Source organism: Euphorbia lathyris, chromosome 1 (genome assembly GCF_963576675.1).
Source record: "Euphorbia lathyris chromosome 1, ddEupLath1.1, whole genome shotgun sequence".
NCBI classification, from domain to species: domain Eukaryota; kingdom Viridiplantae; phylum Streptophyta; class Magnoliopsida; order Malpighiales; family Euphorbiaceae; genus Euphorbia; species Euphorbia lathyris.
Window position 1 is genome coordinate 119784581 of NC_088910.1, and position 23641 is coordinate 119808221.

General features: G+C 37.3%; 1 protein-coding gene across 1 annotated transcript; it reads right to left on the bottom strand.

Annotated features, from left to right (window-relative positions):
* Positions 1-18689: 18689 nt before the first annotated feature.
* Positions 18690-19268, bottom strand: LOC136210789 (kiwellin-1-like). The gene has a single exon (XM_066002198.1). It carries the CDS (start codon positions 19266-19268, stop codon positions 18690-18692), a length of 579 nt encoding a protein of 192 aa, XP_065858270.1.
* Positions 19269-23641: the final 4373 nt, after the last annotated feature.

The following is a 23641-nucleotide window of genomic DNA, read 5'->3' on the forward strand; positions in this document are numbered from 1 at the left end:
TCACGGAGGTACTCCTTAGCGTCTGGCATTTTATTGAACTTCGCCACATCTTCCGGTTCAGGGACGGCGAATTGCGGATCTGTGAAGTTAATCTCAGGATGCGCCAAGGAGAAGTATGCCATAAGCATCTCGCCGTAATAAAAAGCTTGCACACCCGCCGTGTATTCAGCTTCTCCAAGGGCGTCTTCGTGGCTCTTGGCATCAGATGCAATCTTTGCCTTTAGACTCTTAATCTCCTCATCCTTGAGAATTAAGGCGGTTGTGGCAGAAGCAAGGTTTGCATTCGCAGAAGCAAGACCTGCATTAATAGAAGCAATAGTGGAATTAGCTTCCACTATCTCTTTCTCCAACCTCTCAATAGTTGCCTTATCCGCCACATTCTGAAGGAGCTCATTTTCCATGGTGCAAAGGCGAGCATACAACTGTCAAAAACAAACGATTCAATCAAAAAGCAAAAGGACTAAGGAACTAATACTTTCTACATCTTTTCTAAAAGAAACTCACCGAAAGGAGCTCCGTCTTCCCCTTTTGAGCATGAATTGAACCAGGAATCTGGTCATAGTTCCTCTGCACTTCGCCCACCTGACCCAAGGCCTCATCCAGATCATTTAGGATGGATTCGTTCTCGAAAGAACCTTGGGCTCCCAATTTGGAGAACCAGTATCCACCAATATCAGGCTTCGTCGTCTACACAAACATGAAAGAGTCATACTCTGGTCCGAAACTTGATGAACGAAAGGAAATCAAAAGGTAGACTACCTGTGCAATCTCCTCAGCAGGTTTGGCGGACCTCATGGCGTCCGCCATAAGCTTAAAGCCCCCAGTGGTGTTGGGCTTCCTCTTCTTTAGTGGCGGATCAACCACCTTCTCTGCGGGACGTTTACCAGTATCAGCTTGAGGATTCACCGCTTGACCTTTCTTGCGTGCTTCAGCCTCCAAAAACTTCCTGCGTGTCTCTGCAAGAGCGTGATTGGCCTTAGATACACCCCTGCCAAAGAAAACATTAAAGTAATCAAAGTTCACGAAGAAATGAAGGGTACCTTGGTCAAATTGCGCAATCTTTGAGTAAATAAATTTATCCTCTTCCCGGCGAATCAATGGGATATCACTCATCATGAAAGCTAAGGCATCTGCATAAGTCCATGCATCCGCCTTAATCTGCTTCATGAGCTCCGCCACCTCCTCATCACTGTTTGTTAAAATTCGCATGTCACCCGCCATATGTAGTGGCCTGGGATTCCAGACTGAAGGAAAGCCCAATGGTTCGCCATCCTTTATCTTCACGTAGAAGAATTTCTCATCCCAGCAATGAACATTAGACATTTTTTCGCTAAAAGGCGAATAAGCTCCGAACTTGGCGAACGTGAGATAAGATTCGGACTTCCTTTTTGAGGGTTTGTGAAAAGCTCTAAAGATACGGCCCGTGTATACAAATCCTAAATTCGAGGCAAGGTAGCAGTCTAAAGCAATGTCCAACCAGCAGTTAGGATGTAGCTGGCTGACTGTGATGTCAAAGTAAGAGAGGATGTCCGCCATCATCTTTGGAAGAGGAAGTCGGAACCCTCTCTCCACATGACTACTATACACTGTGAGGAAGCCGCTAGGCGGACAGGAAGGACGTTGATGAGATGCGGCGAGCTGGGTCTCATAATTTTTGATCCAGGGAAAGCGATCCACCAGATTCGCTAGATCCGCGGTATTCATGCGAGACGGAGTGGACTCCGCTCGGGGATTCTTTTTCTTGGGAGGAATCGAAGAAGAGGCCATTGATCCTCGGAACCACCTAGGGTCACCGGCCGGAGCAGTGCCAGAGATAGAAGTAAAAAGAGAGGGATTCCTAGTGGAACGAGTCTGGTAATGATTACGCGCCGAGTTATCAAACTCAGCTAAATCGGAATTAACCGTGTCCTCGGAAGAATGGGAGTTCTCCGATGACGAGGTAGTCCAGCTAAAATCTACTTCAATTTCAGGAGGAGGAGAGGAATTAAAAAGTTCTGAAGTTGATCTAGAAGATGAAGACGAACTTCTAAACATCCAGGAAAAGTTAAAGTGAAAAGAAAAACTTACATGAGAAATCGGAAGCTTGGTGCAAAACCCAGAAGAAATCCCAGAAAAGCTTCGAGCGCAGGAGAAAAATGGGGAAATGAGGAAGAAAGAGAAAGCGTAAGAAGAAGAAAGAAGTTTTCTTTTTCCTGGGACAGTGTGTCCACTACACGTGTCAATCATCCAATGGCATTGAACAATGTGCTCATTAATGCAAGTGTTTATGACGGCGCGCGGAAGTTCAAAAGCCCTAAAGGAATTTAAGGACATTTTGGGGGGGGGGGGCTTCTGATAACACTGAGATATTATCCTGAGGACCAAAAGGGATATTCACCTCAAAGTACGCCGCGTAGTGGTCTCCAAAAGGAAGCTGGTTGGCGGATCTCCCCAGATCAGCTCAGAGAGATCCGCTGGCGGACCTATAGGGTGAATCTCTCCCTTCGCCTCTATAACGGCTGGCCGCTGACTTGGCCATAAAAGATCATTAATGAGTTATTAATTAGCTAATCCGCTAGGTTCAGAATAACCCGTAACCGCCATTAATGAGGCATTAATGGAGACTTTCTAGTTACCTGAAGGTTACAACTTCCCAGCTATATATAGCCTGATCCCCTAGGTTATCAAGGTACACACACATTCTCACCATTCTTGTCAATTTCGTTGGTTTCCTTGATCCATCTTACTGACTTTGGCATCGGAGTGTCCCCGGCCGATCCCAATGGCACCTCATAGGGAAGTGCTCCGATCAAGGATTTTTCCTCAAGTTAACAGAGTACGTTTCTTATTCCTCTTTCTACTTGTGATGAATTGCAAAAATTAATGAAGTCCTTTTGGTGGGGTAGGAAAACAAATGGGAAATGGGGAATTCACTGGTTTGACTGGGCTAAACTATGTAATTCTAAAGACTTGGGAGGAATGGGCTTTAAGAACTTGCATGTATTTAATATAGCCCTTTTAGGGAAACAAGGTGTTGAAACACCTTTCCACATGATTTTGATTTGACAAAATTATTTATGTAAATGATAAAAATATTCTAACACATTAAATTTAAATGCTTTGATTTATTCACACTAATGTGTTTGTTCAATGTTGAGTTAATTTGATCTATAAGACATTAAGATAAAAAGCCTAAAGGCCCATAAGAGGAAGTCAAGCCCAAGTCAACAGATCAAGACCTCGCGGCCCAGGAAGACAAAACGCAGTCGTTCTAAGCAAAGCACTAGCTCAGCATGAAGAAGGATCGAGACAGAACAGAATCAACTTAGAGACAGAGTATTTCCACTTTGGGTAAAGCTCAGAAGATGCAGTAAGCTATCTGGAAGACTTTACTATAAATGTCGAAACATTCTGTTCATCTGACGAAAAGCTACTGAGCATTGCTGTAGACCGAAGATACAAGAATCTCATTGGCCAACGACACTGAGCACGTCCTTAGTGAAAGCGACAGGAAGCCGTTAGCCTCCAACGGTTATTTCGAAATTCGAAATCACCGGTTCTTGAAGTGTCACTATAAATAGGCCTTTCAAATGCTTCATTCGATGCAGATCTTCAACCAAGTCGAAACGCTGACCAAATTCATACTTGAAGTTCTGTGAGAAAAGCAAAGAAAATCTTACACCAATTCCAATCATTGTGTAAAAGTCTACAGTGATTTTATTCATCTAAGGTGTCTTAGCAATTGTTGTTTAGGACAAACACTTATCATTTCTAGAAGAATAGAAAGTAGACGCTGAGTACTCGGTTATAGTACTCAGCAGTAGTTATAGGAGTGAGTAGAGGAATAGAGGAAGGTACTCTTGTATACTCAGCTTCTGTTGTAAAAGGTTTCGTGCTCTACCTTTAAAGAGCTCAGTAGAGGATTCAAAAAGCTCGGAACGAGTTCCGGGGACTGGACGTAGGCGGAGAGGCTGAACCAGGATATGTCTGCTGAGTAACAGATTTCCAACCTTTAAACTCCTTTATATATTGCTTGCTATAAAACTGACTAAGTAACGAACTCACGCTGAGTTAAGTGCACTAAGAAGCCGAGTTCAGGAATAAACTTAAGTGTTATCTCCTGACTCAAGGAAAGAAGCAGACTTAGTCACCAGTTGACTAAGCTTGTGTTTTAAAACTACTTAGCACCGCTGTGTAAACCTTTTCTCAAAGAAAAGAAGTCAGCCTTAACGGACAAAATTTTAAATAGTTCCTATCCCCCCTTGGAACTAACCTTGTCACGTTAAACGGGACCAACAGAAGGGACACACCACAAAGGTGTGCTGGCATGCTCAGCACTGGGGTGCTGACCAGTTAGTGAGATATCCCAAATGGAAGGTCAGCTGTGACTTCTATGGGAAAAATGGACACACTGTCCAAGTGTGTCGTCATAAGATTAAATATGATGCTTTACCTGTTGAGCCTAACAAACAAGGACCCAAAAAGACTTGGGTACCTAAAGATAACTAGCTATATTGCAGGTGAGCCTGAGCTGTGCTGAGAAGTAAAAAATGTGGTACATTGACAGCGCATGCTCGAGGCATATGACTGGTGATGAAACTCAGTTCATCACACTTGTGCGTAAATGAGGTGGAAGCGTAAGTTTCGGAGACAACAAAAAGGGTAAGATAGTAGGGTCAGGAACCGTTGGTGGTAATCCTACTATTGAGTCAGTCTCCCTAGTCAGTGGACTTAAATATAACTTACTCAGCGTAGCTCAGTTATGTGATAACAGGAGAAAAGTTATATTTGATAACACTGGATGTAAAATACTTGAGGGAAAAACAAATGAATTGATTTTAACTGCCCCTCGTATTGATAATGTCTTTATGCTTAATTTGGAAAAGAAATTTTCGAAAAATGTATGCTTAGTGTCAAAGGAAGAAAATTCCTGGCTATGGCATAGGAGACTTGGTCATGTAAGCATGGACCTCCTGGCCAAATTAGCAAGAAAGCAATTAGTTGAGGGACTGCTAGAACTTAAGTTCGAAAAGGATCAATTATGCAACGCTTGTCAGGCTGGAAAACAAACTAAAACATCCTTTCATAGTAAAAACATTGTCTCAACCAAGCGTCCACTTGAGTTGCTACACTTGGATCTCTTCGGACCAGTCCAGCCGCTGAGCTTGGATGGTAGGAGATTTTCCTTGGTCATTGTAGATGACTTTTCTCGGTACACTTGGGTCATCTTGCTGAGTAGCAAGGATGAAACCTTTGAGACATTTTCAACATTAGTAAGAAAACTTGAAAATGATAAAGACCTAAAGTTAGCTCACATCCGAAGTGATAATGGTGGAGAATTCAAAAACCAACAGTTTGTTGAATTCTGTGAAGCCAGCGGCATTGACCATAATTTTTCTGCTCCTAGAACGCCTCAACAGAATGGGGTTGTTGAAAGGAAAAACAGAACATTGGTTGAAATAGCCAGGATAATGCTGAGTGAGCATAGGCTTCCAAAGTACTTTTGGGGAGAAGCTGTCAATACAGCTTGCTACATACTTAATAGGGCTCTAGTCAGATCCATATTAAAGAAGACTCCCTACGAACTTTGGAAAGGACGAAAGCCCAACATTGGATACTTTCATGCCTTCGGCTGTAAATGTTTTATTCTAAATACTAAAGACAACCTTGCTAAGTTTGATTCAAAAGCTGATGAAGCTATCTTTTTAGGCTACTCAACAAACAGCAAAGCATATAGAGTTTTCAATAAACGAACTCAGGTCTTAGAAGAGTCAGTACGTGTTGAGTTCGATGAAACTAACCCTGCAGGAAAAGACAAGCAGCTGACTGAGGATGATCCATACTCAGCACCCGCTGACCAAGAAACAGCCGCTGAGTCACTACCTCAAGGGCTGACCAAAGGTAAGAGCGAAACTCAAATTGTTTTCACTGACCAATCTATACCTGCAGAGATTGTTGAAACACAACCAGCTCAAGACATCACTCTACCAAAAGAGATCAGAATTCCAAGAGGGCTCTCAGAGAGTGCCATTCTTGATGCTGCTGAAAACACCCTGATGACAAGAAATCAACTCAGGAGATACCTCAGCAACGTAGCATTCGTCTCAGTTCAGGAACCAAAGAACTTCTCTGAAGCTGAGCACGATGAGTTCTGGATGAGTGCAATGCAAGAAGAACTTGATCAGTTCAGAAGAAATGAAGTATGGGACTTAGTGCCAAATCCAAGAAGCCAGAAGACCATAGGAACAAGATGGGTCTTCCGCAACAGGCTAGATGAACAAGGGAACGTGGTCAGGAACAAAGCAAGACTTGTAGCTCAAGGCTATAGTCAGCAAGAAGGTATTGACTACGGTGAGACCTTCGCCCCAGTGGCAAGGCTAGAGGCTATAAGAATTTTATGTGCATATGCAAGTTATATGAACTTTAAACTATTTCAAATGGATGTTAAGAGTGCATTCCTTAATGGAGTTATAAACGAGGAAGTCTATGTTAATCAACCTCCAGGGTTTGAGGATCCCAAGTTCCCAAACCACGTTTATAAACTCAAAAAGGCTCTGTATGGTCTCAAGCAAACACCACATGCTTGGTATGAGAGGCTGACCAGTTTCCTGCTGACTAGAAATTATGTCAGAGGTAAAGCTGATACAACCTTATTCATTAAGAGGAAGGGTAAAGATACCCTACTAGCTCAGATATATGTTGATGACATTATTTTTGGTGCCACTAATGAGTCCATGTGCAAGGAATTTAGTAAGCAGATGCAGACTGAGTTTGAAATGTCAATGATGGGAGAACTCAACTTCTTCCTTGGACTTCAAATCAAACAAGGGAAAAATGGCATCTTCATCAGTCAAACTAAGTATGCTAAGGAGATATTGAAGAAGTATGAACTTGAGAACTGCAAGTCAATATCTACCCCTATGGGCACTGACAATGTCCTCTGCGCTGACGAAAATGGTAAGTCAGTAGACAGCAAACTGTACCGATGTATGATTGGCTCTCTACTCTACTTAACTGCTAGTAGGCCGTACATTCAGTTCTCAGTATGTTATTGTGCTAGATATCAATCTAACCCTAAGGAATCTCATTACATAGCTGTAAAAAGAATCCTTAGATATTTGCAAGGCTCAGTAAATGCAGGTTTATGGTATCCCAATACTTATGATTTCACACTCATTGGATACACTGACGTTGACTACGGACGAGACAAACTTGAACAAAAGAGCACCTCAGGAGGATGTCACTTCCTTGGAAGCTGTCTTGTGTCTTGGTTCAATAAAAAGCAGTCGTCAGTAGCCCTGTCAACCACTGAAGCTGAGTACATTGCTACTAGAAGCTGTGTTGCTCAAGTCCTCTGGATTAAGCAACAACTAGAAGATTATAGCGTTCAGACTAAGACAATTGAAGTCAAATGTGACAACAAGAGTTCCATTGACCTATCAAAGAACCCAATCCAGCACAGCAGGATGAAGCACGTCAGCATAAGACATCACTTCATCAGAGATCATGTACTCAAGGGAGAGATCAAGCTGACCTATGTCCCAACGGATGAGCAGCTTGCTGATATCTTCACAAAGCCACTGGCTCGTGAGCAATTCAACATACTTAGAGAAGCCATTGGTATGTTTAATCCTCTTCAGTAAATTCCAAGTATAATATATGATATATGCATGCTGAGTGGATTGCCATACTGAGTGATTTATGCTAAATCAATAACTATTACATGCTGAGTAGATATACACGCTGAGTGGTTATCTTAAGCTGAGCTACTAAGAACTCGAATGATTCCTTTGCGTAGAACTGACTACTCAGAACATTAAATGTTTAGGAATTCTTAACACTGAGTAAAAGATCTGTTGCACAAATTAATGCTAAATACGCGAATTAAATAGCCACCTAGGATGATGTAAGCGCAATAATTAGAAAATACATGCGCCGATTGTGTCATAAATGCCAGAATCTTTGTCGGTTGAGTATCTCGAGGTCAAACGGCTACCTCAATGCTTCAGATCAACTCGACACCTCTATAAATAGTGGACGAATTCCTACTTGTACCTCTTTACGCTTAGAAATTTCTGGTATTCAAATTCTCTCTTCTCTAAAGTTCCCAAACTTCTCAAATTTCTCTAAGAATCATGTCTAACGATTCTCAGAATGTCTCCGGTGCCGGTTACGACGATAACCGCTCCGATGAAAACCCTCCATCTCCTGCTCAGCATGAATATAGTGAGACTCCCACCAAGTCTCAAGAACCTGGTCAGCGTGACCACTCTAAGGTCACTGCCCCGAGCAAGAAAACCTAGGGTGACCAAGCTACCTCTTCGAAAGGGAAACATAAGCAGGATAAGGGAAAGAAACCGATGGAATGTACCTACTCCCTGGTTTACAGCAGTGTAAGGGGATATAAAGTTGACCATTCCTGCTGGTTCTCGAAGGGTTTTGTGGAAGCTGAGCAACCCTTCTTTGAGTGGATCTCAAAGAACGGCTGGACCGAGCTATTCTCGACTCGAGAAGCCACCTACCCTGAGTTAGTGAAGGAGTTCTACACTAACCTAAGAGCCGCTGATGATAACCGGGACTACATGGTCATCAAGGTTCAAGGGAAAGATATCTTCATCAACCCTCCTTACCTTGCCTCACTGCTAAAGCTGAAAACCGAAGGAGCTAAACTTAGAAAATCAGGTGACCAAGATAAAATTGATTATCCCGCTGAGTTTTGCAAACCTGCCGGTCATGTTGGGGAAATCTCGAGCACCTCCATGGGCCAGAATCAAAAGATGGCTCATTACATATTGACCAACTTCCTCTTTCCAAAGGTCAACTCCACTTCCTTAGCGTCGAACTTCGAGCAGGGCTTCATCTGGCACATGCTGACCTACCAGCCGATCAACATGCCAGTCTTTTTAATCGGTGGTTTTCAAAGAAGTACTGGAACCCTTAGGTTAGGCTCCATTATTACCAGAATCCTCAAAGATCACGAGGTGAATTTGGTTGAGGAAATTAATGTTTGGGGGACTGAAATTACTGCAGCTGCACTATTCGGCTTGGTCTACGATCAACCCATTATCCCTAAGAAAGGAAAAGGGGCCGATGTTCAGGAAACAGAGGGGATGCAGACCAGAGAAGGAAAGAAAAAGAGGAAAGCTCAAGCTGACTAGCAAGACAGAAAGAGGAAAGATGTTCAAAGCTCTTCCAAAGACGCTGACACTCCACCGAAAAAGCTTCGGTTTGTGTCCAAAGGAACAAAGCCTCAAGTTGCACAAGGTCAGGTTGGACCTAAGTCAGCAGAAAACCTCAAAAGGCAAGCTGAGCCTGAGGAAGAAGAAGAAAAAGAGGACACTCCTGAGCAACCACTGAGAAAGAAGAAGAAGATCTCTTCTGGGTTATGCCCTATCAATGCTCCTCCACTTGGCGTCGTTATCTCTGAAGACTCTCATTTTGTGCGAAGTCAGGGCATTGATCTTGAGAAAAATCCAACTGACCAAGATGAAAAAGAATTGGGAGGTCAGTTTGATGCTGAGGAGACAGTAGATGTTGAGAAACATGAGACAACCAACACTGAGCAGGTTGAAGAAGAAGCTGAGCCAACAGCAAAGGATCATGCTGATCAAGGGGCAACTTCACCTACTGACTCAATTGAGTCCATTCCTGCTGACACCTCTCCTCAAAAGACTAAGAGATTAAGGAGACTTAAAAAGAAGGCTCATAAATCCCCAGTGCTTGATCTTATGGATGACTCACCACTACGGGATCCGATCACTGATCTATCTGATATGCAGTTTAAGTTCTTCTCCAATCCCACTGAGTCTCCTCCAAAAGAGCACCCGGAAAAGCAAGCCGCTGTTTCTCAACCGAAGGAACATGTTGACTCAATTGCTACTCAACATCAAGTTGATACCGAGCAAGTGCTCGAAGTTCCTGCTCCTCAACATACTGAGATAACAAAGGAAACACCTGATCAGGTTAGTGCTGAAACACCTCAACCTCCTCAAACCAGTCAGCTTCAGCCTGACTCTGAGCAAGTAGATAATTCTGCCAATCATCCTCTTCCACATCCTCAAGTGCATAATATCAACCGGTCAGCTCCTGTTGGCAATCTAAACTCAAGTCCAACCGCTGATCTTGCTGGCACTTCCAATAATGAACTGAACCAAACACCTCCTCTATCCGATTCCACTCATATTCCGGCATTTGGGCCAAACATTGATGGATCCTACAACTACTTGCACGCTACTGAGTCTGGTCAAAGAATCATTGACTCAGCTCAAGCCTTACTCCAAGACCTTCATCAAACCAATGCTGACGCCGCTGGGTCAGTTCCTGTTGAGCCAACTCAACTTTCCTCTGTCACTCAGCTTCTCACAGAAATCAAAGGTCTTAAAGATCTTCTGAGTGTTATGACATCACTCCAGTCTCAACAGCCCAAGCAGGAATCAATAGTAAAGCTGGCCGAACTCCAGCTGACAATGGTCAATCACATGAACTCTCTCCAGGATCAACTTCAAAACCTGTCAGCTGCGAACTCTATATATGCAACTTCTGCTGAAGTTCATCAACCCTTCACCCAGCTTCACTCTGAGCAAGCCAGAACCAATGAGCAACTCTCTTCCACCTCCCAATGCTCCATTGAGCAAATTAGTGAGGCTGTTCGTCTACTCAATTTGAGTAAGGAAGAGATGGAAACTGACCAACTAAAGACAAATGAGCTTCTGCAACACTCCCAATCCATCTTCAAACATGTAAGTCATTCGAATGCTCAACGTCAGTATTATGACTCGGCTCTACTTAAAATGTTTCATCAAGCTTATGCCATGCTGATTGACAGTATCACCTGGGTTGGGAAGTCTCAAGAATACATTCTAAGTATGCTCAGTGCCTCGGTCAGGGTTCCCCATTCTGTCTTGGATGATGGTGTTCCTTTTTTTTATGGTATAAATGAAAGCACGCGCAAGCTTAAGGCATTCTCTGTCCGGTTAACTCGTGCTGCCCTCAATGACACCTTCATTCCTCCTCCTCCCGATGCTAGCAAAACGGGGGAGAAAGAACAAGCTGAACGAACTCAGCATACATGAGAAGCATCTGGAAGTCAGCAGAAACAAAAGGGAAAAGCCAAAGAGCATTCTGCCCATATCAACTACAAGAAAAAATAGCTTGACTAGGATTGCTAGATTTAGCTTTTAAAACTTGTATTCTTTTCCTGATGTATTTTGTTGTGCTGACCATTAATCCAAAACTATGCATGCATCTACCTTTTTCAAAATTGACTAATCTTATGTGATGCTTACTTATGTTTTGTGCTAAACATTTAACGTATCTTCATTAAATCAACTGTGTTATGTGCTTACATTGCTTCATGATTGTCTGCTGTGTTGATCTATACGTTGACCTCTTTTATATGTCCTCTTAACTAAAACTCATTGAACAAAGATATACTCAGCGTACTCTGATATCTAAATCTTCCGCATAACTTAACTGAGTTAAATAGAATATGTTCCATGAGCTGACCTATTTCTAAAAACTGACCTTAGACTTACTTGATTAAACCTTGAAATGTTTAAAGTAAAACTAAGTCAGTAGCTCAACCCTTACGGGGGAGTATCTTGAGAAAAACAAGGTCAACTATCATGGGGGAGCTCAACACTGAGTTCCTTACTGAATATTTTTTCCAACATCAAAATGGGGGAGTTTGTTGAAACACCTTTCCACATGATTTTGATTTCACAAAATTATTTATGTAAATGATAAAAATATTCTAACACATTAAATTTAAATGCTTTGATTTATTCACACTAATGTGTTTGTTCAATGTTGAGTTAATTTGATCTATAAGACATTAAGATAAAAAGCCTAAAGGCCCATAAGAGGAAGTCAAGCCCAAGTCAACAGATCAAGACCTCACGGTCCAGGAAGACAAAACGCAGTCGTTCTAAGCAAAGCACTAGCTCAGCATGAAGAAGGATCGAGAAGCCTTCTATCAATTGCTTCAAGATGAAGCTGCTGAGTTGAACGATAAGAAGTACAAGTCAGCGGCGGAACAGAATCAACTTAGAGACAGAGTATTTCCACTTTGGGTAAATCTCAGAAGACGCAGTAAGTTGTCTGGAAGACTTTACTATAAATGTCGAAACATTCTGTTCATCTGACGAAAAGCTACTGAGCATTGCTGTAGACAGAAGATACAAGAATCTCATTGGCCAACGACACTGAGCACGTCCTTAGTGAAAGCGACAGGAAGCCGTTAGCCTCCAACGGTTATTTCGAAATTCGAAATCACCGGTGCTTGAAGTGTCACTATAAATAGGCCTTTCAAATGCTTCATTCGATGCAGATCTTCAATCAAGTCGAAACGCTGACCAAATTCATACTTGAAGTTCTGTGAGAAAAGCAAAGCAAATCTTACACCAATTCCAATCATTGTGTAAAAGTCTAGAGTGATTTTATTCATCTAAGGTGTCTTAGCAATTGTTGTTTAGGACAAACACTTATCATTTCTAGAAGAATAGAAAGGAGACGCTGAGTACTCGGTTATAGTACTTAGCGGTAGTTATAGGAGTGAGTAGAGGAATAGAGGAAGGTACTCTTGTATACTCAGCTTCTGTTGTAAAAGGTTTCGTGCTCTACCTTTAAAGAGCTCAGTAGAGGATTCAAAAAGCTCGGAACGAGTTCCGGGGACTGGACGTAGGCGTATATGCCGAACCAGGATATGTCTGCTGAGTAACAGATTTCTAACCTTTAAACTCCTTTATATATTGCTTGCTATAAAACTGACTAAGTAACGAACTCACGCTGAGTTAAGTGCACTAAGAAGCTGAGTTCAGGAATAGACTTAAGTGCTATCTCCTGACTCAAGGAAAGAAGCAGACTTAGTCACCAGTTGACTAAGCTTGTGTCTTGAAACTACTTAGCGCCGCTGTGTAAACCTTTTCTCAAAGAAGTCAGCCTTAACGGATAAAATTTTAAATAGTTCCTATCCCCCCCCTTGGAACTAACCTTGTCACGTTAAACGGGACCAACACAAGGGTGGAAACTGATTAGTAACCCAAATGCTTTAGTGAATCGAATGTTCAAAGCTAAATATTTTTCAAAGGAGGACTTACTTTTCTCCAAATTAGGCAATAATCCTAGTATGGTTTGGAGAAGTATTTGGAGTGGCCTGAGTATCCTTAAACAAGGGTTGAGATGGAGAGTGTGAAATGGTGAAAGTATTAGAGTTTGGGAAGACCCATGAGTACCACAATTAGATGATTTTCGAATCAATTCCTATGTTATTCCAGGTTTGAATGAATTGAGGGTAGCGGATTTGCTGGAAGAGGGAGGGAAGGGCTGGGATATGAATAAATTGCATGGATATTTTAGTGAATCTGAAGTTGCTGCTATCTGTGATATTATTTTACCAATTAATCCCAAAGAGGATGTGAGGATGTGGCACTGGTCCCAGAATCGGCTTTATAACGTTAGATCCGAGTATCTCTCAGGAATGAATAGGGAGATTAATGGAATGGAACATGTGGGATGGAAGAAACTATGGAATCTGAAAATTCCGCCAAAATTGAAGCTGTTTATATGGCGGGTGTGTTCAAACTGTTTCCCCACTCGGGCCAGGCTATTCCAACGAGGAGTGCCATTATCACTCGAGTGTCCGGTTTGTGTGGAGGAGGAAGATCTGATCGACATTTATTTACAGTTTGTTCTTTTGCAGGAGATCATTGGAGGATTGCTGGTTTAGCGGTTCCACAAGTTGGCAATATGTCTTTCTCACAATGGTTGTTGCAGGAGCTAGATATTGCATCACCGGAGAGATTAGGGAGAACTTGTTGCGGATTGAAAGCGATATGGGATCATCGGAACAGAGTGCTATGGCGAGAAGATGGTGGCCGAGGGATATCAGTTGGCGGGTGGTTCTTGATGAAACCAGAGATTGGAATGCTTATGTGGCATTGTCGTGCAGGGGAACTGTGCCACCAGGAGCTACTGGTACGCATGGTGGTGAGATGAGAACTGCTTCAGTGGGATCGAGGCGGGTGGTTGCTGTGACAGCGTCCTGGAGGCCACCACATGCTGGATCAATCAAATGTAATATGGTTGGAGCACTATTTCCGGGTGAAAGATGCAGCGGGTTAGGAGTAGTCGTAAGGGATGAGTCATGTCGGTTTCTATTCGGGAGCAGCTGTTTAATTCATGCAGTAAAGGAACCAAAGATTATCGAAGCATTAGCGGTACGTACTAGTTTGAGTTGGCTCGTTAGTCAAAATTTTACACAAGTTGTTTTTGAATCAAACTCCAAGTTAGTCGTTGATGCAGTTAATTCATAACGACGAGACAATACTGAGTTTGGTTCGATTATACTAGATTGCAGGACTATCATCAACTCGCTCTCTGATTTTAAATTATGTTTTATTACTCGTTTAGCAAATAGGGCCGCACATTTAGTAGCAAGGCGTGTCTATTCCGATGCTAACGATTGTTTTTTTAGTGTAATGCCTCCATGGCTAGAAAACATTATTCGTGAGGATGATAGTCCTATTATTTAATGAAGTTGCAATTTTGGTTATAAAAAAAAAACATTGCAAGATTAAATTTATATTTTACCCAAAAAAATAATTTAAGTCAATAGTGAGTTTATAAATCTTGGATTCTATTTCTATTAAATATATTCCTAGCAGAACGGTTGAGAAGCTTTAATTAGAATTAACTATGTCTAAGTTCTAAATAAAATCATATATTTTATTTTTTTCTTTCTCTTTTTTATGAAAAATATGAATTATAAATCAGCATATAGCATATTGATTTTGCAAGAAACTGACACGTGGAATTCTATTTTAGATATAACTTAAGTTGAAGATGGAGATACAAATACTTGTGAGACCAAGGAATCAAGAATCCATGTTACAGCATGGAATATAAAAATTACAATTAATTGATGTGGTATACTCAATCATCATTTTAATATGTCGATCGCATTATAAAATTATAATTTCAATATAATATAGTATAAACAAAGTCAACATCACACGTTAATAAAAAGAAAATCAAAATACCATTTATCAAAATTCTCAATCACATGTTTTCTTTTACAATAAAAACAAACACTGAATTGTTCTATTTATTTTATTTATCCTTTTTAACTTTTCTCCTAATAACTCAAGCAAACGGTAAATAATTATAATTGCATTGTGTTTGAGATGCTACTTAATATATAATTATGTACCTTCAACTTATAATCAAATTTATTACACATCTAAACTTATTAATAAGTTTAAATATTCGATATATTTCAAAATTGACATGACATCTTAAAATCAAATTTTACTCTAAACACGTCACATGTTATGTCAATATATAAAAATAACAGAGATCCAAAATTAACCGTGTTAAGGGTGTGATAGATTAAGTATAAATTTAGTATATCAAATGGAAAAATATAATAAGTTTAGGTATGTATTTACATATTAAATCTATTTTAATTTGTCATATATGTGGTGTGGGGTGCCCGCTATGGTTACTTTGTTTTTTACAAAGTACCGTTACTTGGTGTGTTTTCACCATTGGATGATAGAGTATAAAATCAATCCAATGGTGAAAACACACCAAGTATTCCCTTGAAAGTTTCACTCAGGATCCATGTGATCCAGACAATAGTTTGCAGACAATTTTTTTTTTTTTGGTAGAAACATGAAAGGAAAAAACAAACAAAAAACGACTATCATGGGATTAGTCTAGGAAAGCTAACCCCAATCCTATCCTATAAAAGAAGAGAAGAGAGAAAGATAGGGGGATCAGAAAGGGTAGTAACTAGACCTGTTCATGGGCTGGGCCGGGCTGGGCTTGGGCCGGGCCTAAGCGGGCTTGTTACATAATTGCTTTGTCCAAGCCCAACTTAGCCCGTACTATATTTACATCGGGCTCGGGCCGGGCTGGGCTGGGCCAAGCTAAAAGAACTAATTCCCAAGCCCAACCCGGCCCGACCCAACTAATCTTTATATTTTTTTTTAAATTAAAATTAAACTAAAAAAATTATACTATAAATATAAATAATACAATACAATGAACTAAACTTTAGAGACAAATAAAAAAAAAATACTCATTTGATAGTAATAAATAAAACAGTAATAAAAAAATATGTACATGTTCATCAATTCTAAAAGATATATGGTTTGGAAATTTTTATGTTGATGAAATTTAAAATTTTTATTTTTGGAATATAAAGTTTATTAAACTATAAAATTTATTAAATTAAAGTTATTATTAAAATTTCGGGCCGGGCTGGGCTTGGGTTTTGAGACAAATCCCAAGCCCAACCTACTATGTATTCGGGCCTAAGCGGGCTTAGGCCGGGCCGGGCCTATTACGAAACATATACGTCCAAGCCCAGTCTTTGAAGAGTGGGCTTGGACGGGCTGGACGGGCCAATGGGCTTTTGAACAGGTCTAGTAGTAACATGATCCGCAACTCAGTTCTGCTCTCTGAAAATGTGACTGAACTCTAAGATCTCAAAGGAAAAGCAAAGTCTTTTAATAGCTTTGATAAGGTTGCGGCTATTAAGACCAATAACATGATTATCAGAAATCATTTTGATGGCCTCCATGTTATCAGACTCCACAGATAGCCTTTTAACGCCCAGCCTTTTAGCAAGCTTGATACCAGAGAGAATACCCCAGAGCTCCGCAGAGAAGGAAGATCCCAACCTCAAATTCTAGGTGTTTGCAGACAAATTAAACGTGAGGAATTGACCTATTTTGTTTTTTGCTGCAAATGATAAAAAAAAATGGAATTAACGAAAATGAATATATAATTTTGCAAGCACAACCTAAAATCGCATTCTTTTATGTATATATTGAGCTATTTTGAAATACCGTAGTTTTTACTTGTGTGTCGAAGATCGGTTATCATTAAATCTAAACTTATTAAATTTGATTTTAAAATGATTTTTTGTTTTAGTTATAAAAGATATAATTATCGGTTTTTAAAAAACAATAACCGTACACTAGTCCATTAAATTTAGTTAACCAATTATTTCGATCGGTTAATCTTTGATTTCGATTTCTAACCATCAGTAAATTTTGTCAAACCTAAGAGTCTGTTTGTATTAACCAACAATGTTTGATGAAAGCACAAGACCATACCAAAGTGATAGAGATAGACCGATATGTCCTAAACTATATATTAGCTTCTGGAATTTACTCGAAAAGAAAAACAACTCATTTCTGTAATTGAGAAAATAGTCAAGAAACCTGATGTTAAAGTTATTCAGATTGCATGTTGAGTTCATTGTATGAATCATTTAATAAATACATGAATTTATGCAAATATTATTTATTTATTATCCTATTTTCACGAATTGAAGAAAATATGAATGTATTTTTATATTCTTTTAATATTTAATTGAAATTCGATTGGTTTTTTAATACCGAAACCGTAATTGTTATTATTAACCACAATTTTTAAAATTAAAAACCGTACACTAGTTTATCGATTTCAATTTTAATCTTATTTTCGGTTTGGTTTTTCGGGGTTTTTATGCACCCCTAATTATTGGGGTAGTTAGGATAGTTTAGATAATTTACGGACTGTTTATGATATTTTGTCATTACTTGAATGTTTGACTGTTTGACACTCAGCTCAATATATAAACAAGAGTAGTTAACAGTTAATCTAACTTTTTTTGTTCTCTAATTCAATATGATGGAAATCTTTTGCGTTTCTTCTTTATTTATTCTATTTTTGAGTAATTTTGATATGGTATCAGAGAAGAAGTAAAGCTTTTGTTCATTGTTCGAGTTTCGTTTTGATTCTGTCTTTCTTTCTCAAGATGAGATTTCATATTTTTCTTCAATCAGAAAGTTCTATTTCGATTCTTTTATCAATGGTGACTCTGACTACTTAATCAACAAATCAGCAGCAGTTTTGAGATTATATAATCAATTTTTTACGTTATTTAAATGAGAATTTTGGCATAATCAAAACACAAATCCTTATAATGGATCTACTACCTAGTATATATATGGTTTTTAACATGGTTAATATTCAACATGAAAGATAGATTCATGCAAAAATAGATGCAAATCTTTTTAGTTCAGTTGCACTACTGTAAATTTTACCCGAACTAATCAATCAAACAAGAATTTACTTCTCATTTCAAGAAAAGCTTCAATAATTCTGAAAATATCAATAAAAGGTTGGATATATCCGCCATGACTAAACTTTTTTCTTATTTTCGTTGTGGTATTTGAATTTCAAATCCGAATATTGTAGTCTCCAAACTTTTAACTTCACTAATATAATAACTCGTTTTACCATTAATCAAATGATCAATCAAATAAGAGATAACTATTTATTGAAAAGTTGATGGAAATAATATTTTATACAACTTTTTTTATTATTATTTTGAGGTTTTAAGTGTTTAATTAGAAAGTAAAAAATGTTTTTTGAAAAAAATGCTTCGAAAATTGTAATTTGAAAAATAAAAAATAATATTTTTATTGAAATGTGGTTCTAAGCAGCTTTAAATTTTAAAGTATTTCACTCTGAGTTTGTCATCAATAAACTGAGTCATATTAGTAAAGTGAAAATTTTCAAAGACTATATAATGTTCGGTTTTGAAATTCGGTGAAGTTCCTAGTGAATACAAAACATGAGAAACATAGAAAACATAAATTTTATTATGGACCGGAATCACGTGACATCATCTAAGTAGCCGAATCATTATAGAATCAAGCATCAGACCAGGTAACATCCATCCATCCCCATCGATCATCACTTTCTTTCAAACCTAACCCCTTCCAAACAGCTCTCGACGCATCCACAATATTATTCCGGCACGGCGGCTGGTAACTATGTTCATCGTCACATCCCATTGTCGAATCACATTCATCCACAACCATAGCTTTCACACTCTTTCCATTACCATTAATCCTAATGTAATTAAGGCATCTTTTCCTGTTATTGAACCATCCGGTCGAAAGCGCCACCACCGGAGTATCATCATCATGGAATTTTCCATCACATGCCGATGCTCCGCCTCCGTCTCCGCCCCTCTGGAAGCTGTTGATGGTTAAAGTCGCCTTGGTTTGCTTTGAAACCCGCGGCGAACATCTATAGATGTTGTAGAGCTTGCCTTCCTCGCAGCAATCTGAATCGTTTTGATGGTTACATTCATCGTTTGGGGGTTTCTTTCCCCTCACTTTGCCGCTAGGATTGCAATTTTGTGCCTCCGCCATTAGAGCAGCAGCAGCTGCAATAAGAACAAGGAGTAGGAGAAAATGAGTAAAATGAAGGCCAACTTGCTTCATTTTTTAAGAATTTGTGATGTTAATGATGTTTAGAGATGCATAAATTTGAGGTATATATAGAAAAATGACTGCGTTAGTATAAAAGAAACTAACTTTTAAAATTTTTTAACATCGGTGCCATTAAACTTTAGATAGCTACTGTTCTGAATGACTTTTTACCATGAAACTATATTTTATATTTTCTAAAATCACCGTATTTGGAGCTTTCTCTCTTTAAAAATTCGCTCTCTTCTAACCAAATAACACCTAAATGGCCCCAAAACGAAATATTTTAAGAATTAAAGTTGCATAAATATCATTAATTCTTAGATTTTTTCATTTCGAGATCGTCAACAGTCGTTTTGAGGCGTTAAGTGGCAACGGGTGTTAAAAAGTGTAAAATTTAGTAGCTTTAAATTTATCTTTAAAATTAAAAGAACTAAATTGAAAAAACTGAAATTTTATCATATTAAATTTATATTTTATATATGAAGTTTTATTTTTTCTTATTTAGTGAATTGTTGTATTTTCTATTTTTGTTTAAGGTAGGTTATATTTAAGGTAGGTTAAAATTATTAGAACGATTTAAGGTAGATTGTATTTACTATTCTTATTTAAGGTATATTAGAATTATTAGGCCAATTGTACTTTCCTTGTCCTGTTTTCTATTTAAGAGAATCATCATGTACTAATTGATTATGCAATTAATTAATGAAATCTTTCTTTCTTTCTTATATATTCTTCTCTTTATTTTTATTTCGTTTTCCTATTCCAAATTTCTAGTTGATCAGAATCCTAGTTCTGACATCATCTCATCAATTTCCTCTCCAAAGTGAAATCTAATTGTTTGCAATTTCAGTTTCAGGTACTGTTTCTCCTGCTATTCTTTTAATTGTTGGTTAAATCCTAAAACTATTAATTATTGTTATATTTACCAATAATGAGATGAGAGAGACTCATCAATAATAAGTTATTTAACAAAAAAAAAAATGAAATAAGAAGACACTAAGAGGTGGATAGACGCTCTCTATTAATAGAAATGATGGATAAACTTTTAGTAATTTGATGAGTCACTAAGAAACTGTCGGGGCTGATTTTTAACTCTCCCTCCTCAAATTTTAATTTAAAAGCTAAACTAAGAGATTGTTGGAGATGCTCTTAATAGTGGCGGATCTAGAGGGGCAACAGGGGTCTGTTTCCCTTATTCTGTCATTGTTAAAAGGTCACTTTACTCTTTTCATATGGTATTTTGTTAGCTTTTGAACTTACTTAAAGTGATCCCTCCTCCAGTCCTCCGCTTTTAATTAAAAAAAAAAACTTACTTAAAGTGATATATATTGGTCATCTGGATATATGTAGGGCATGTTTGGTTTAGCTGTTAGCTAATAGCGGTTGTTATTGCTGTTAGCTGTTTGCGGTTACAATAAGTTGTTTATTGTTGCTGTTATTAGTGTTTGATAAAATTATATTGAATTATTGTTGTTATTAGTGTTTGGTCTATTATCCTCGTAATTTGTTTAAAATAATATAAAGTTTAATTTGTTCAAATTCTTTTTTATCATGCCATGTGGATTGAAAGAGTTAATGATGTTTCAAATTTTAGAGTTGAGTTGATGTTGAATATCAGAAATCATTTTAATCCTTAATTGGACGAGAACATAGTGTAGTCTTAGAATGTTATTTGGTAGATTGTGATTGAGACATTAAAGGCTATGGAATCTAGAAGATTAAATAGAATTTAATCAATTCATGCTGAGAAACCAATTTTGTTTTATGCTAAATCATCAAATTGGAATCTACCAAAATGAATAAATCACTACTGATGAAACAAACTACAAATTTAGCTGGCTAACTTCTGCTATCTAGTGATACTGTAAATCAAGTTGAGAAACTTATATCAAATTAAAGGATTATCTAACATATTCGTAAAATAAATATCCATGGATGATCCAATATTGAATATAAAATGCGATAGAAGCGACAACATTAAAAACGCTACACTATTGTTTCATTAGGTCGAAATGCGACAGATGTGATAAATGTCGGGAATTGCAGAAAATTGCAGAATTACGAGAATTTGTTGAAAATGCAGAGTTTTAATGGGATGTATGGTTTTGAATTGGATAAACCTAAATTATTTTCATTAATCCTTAACATATACATTTTGTTTTTTTTTTTTTTTTTTTGAGGGAAACATATACATCTTATATACATCATCTTACACATATATGAAAAAAAAAGGAAAGACATGAAGATAAGGATATGTTTGTCCAAGTGTAGTAAAAATGTCTATATTTATAAGATTTTGAATAACTGGGTTTAATATGTAAATGGACTTTCAAAATGGGTCAGATTTGTAATTAACACATTAGTTAGGGTTGCAGAAACTGAAGATTTAGTATTCCCTTAATTAGATGTGCATTGAATAGTACCTATACAGTAAAACTTTCATAAATTAATACTTGATAAATTAATAATCTCTTTAAAATAATAATTTCTTCTAGTCCCTACTTGAGCTAGTTCAAAAAATGATCAATTTTAATAAATTAATAAGATAATAATTTTTGTTAACAACCATTTATAAATACCTTATTTTATTATCTCTATAAATTAATAATTTCTCAAATATATATATATATATATATATTTAGGATAATTTAGCAAAATATGACTCTATAGTACTTTGTTTTTTCTTGAAATTTAAATCTAGTTGATTTTCATCCCTAATTGTTCTCGTTGCATTCAAAAGTTTTGGTGTACCCTTGTCAAATTGTAACAAAAAATTGTAAAGAATGGTTGATGCTATAATTGCTTCATTTCTTGTGACCTGTTCCAAATGTACTGAATCATCATCAGTTTTATCTCCAACTTCATCACTCTATAAATTTATAAATTAATATCGCACAGTCTCAACATTATTAATTTATAGATGTTTTACTGTATATGAACGTCCTAGATTTGTTAATATTTGGAGATAAGTACAAAGAATATAAACAATTACCTTTAACTAGGTAGATGATAATCACATAGTGCACTAAATTAATGAATAAAACATAATTTAATTATCTCTAACTTAACAATTAGAAATGTAATAGATTCCAGTTTTAGTGTTTTTAGGGTAAATGAAATGGAAATAGATACAAATTCATTGTCAATCTGACTACTCCTGCCTGGACATATCAAAACATCAGTGAGAATCTACTTACAATGAGCCAGTGGAGTAGTGACAGATTACAAACTATTATCCATGTCATATATAATTTCATGATAAATTTCTTGATTTAAACAATTCACTAGCGATTTAAGAAATGACTAATATATATCATCTCTAATAATATTATCATATTCATTCTTTATTTATTATTTTATCATTAAAATTATTAAGTATTGTTATATTTACTAATAATAAAAGAAAAGAAACTACTGAATAAAAAAATTATTAATAAAAAATGAAATAAGGAGGTGATTAAGAGTGGCAAGATGTTGCTCAATGATAGAGATGAGCATGCTCTTAGTGGCTCGTTATGCACTCTTTAGGCAGATTTTTTTTCAATTAAAGCTTTTTCTATATATCGAGATCTAGTTTAAGCGACTTGAATTCCTTAAACACTCAAGTCAATCCATATATCAATTAATATTTATATGCTAATAATAACAACAAACAATTATTTCTTCACTATTTAAATTAATCAATTAAGTTAAAAACTACTTATTTTGACAAATCAAAATATTTATTATAATATTTTAAGTTAAACATTATCTACTAATATTTTATTATTCTAGTCTTCAATCTTCTATCAACCGATAACTATAAATACAAAATAAATACAAAATAAAGGATTGAAGATTCATTCCTTTAATCAAATCATTCTCTACCTAGTCGGATCTATTTCACCTAATCCACTATGGTCGCGATTTACTAATAAAAAAATAACAATTTTACAATTTTATTCTTTACACCAATCACTTTACAATAAGTGTTACATATCTTATTTTATTAGTCTAATCCATTACCTAAACCTGTCCACGGGTCTTGATATCCACCACCCAGGTATCACCTGATTTGATCTTGAACAAGGAAACCTGATTTGATCTTGAACAAGGAAACTGGACCTTAAACCCAGACCTTTTAAAACCCACTTATTTAACGGGTGGGCTTAGGATTAATAATTGGGATTGATAAAACGATCCAGCCCAACCTGCTCTATTAATATTAATTAATGAATTTATATATTAAATATTTACTTCTAAATATAAATTTATTTTTTATAATTAAACATTATGTATTTGTTTTAGGTGACTTATATAAATTAAATTTGTTTTTTTAAGTCTGAACTCAATTCAACCCGAACCCACCTAAATTATACAGCAGACTAGATTGAACTCGCATTGAA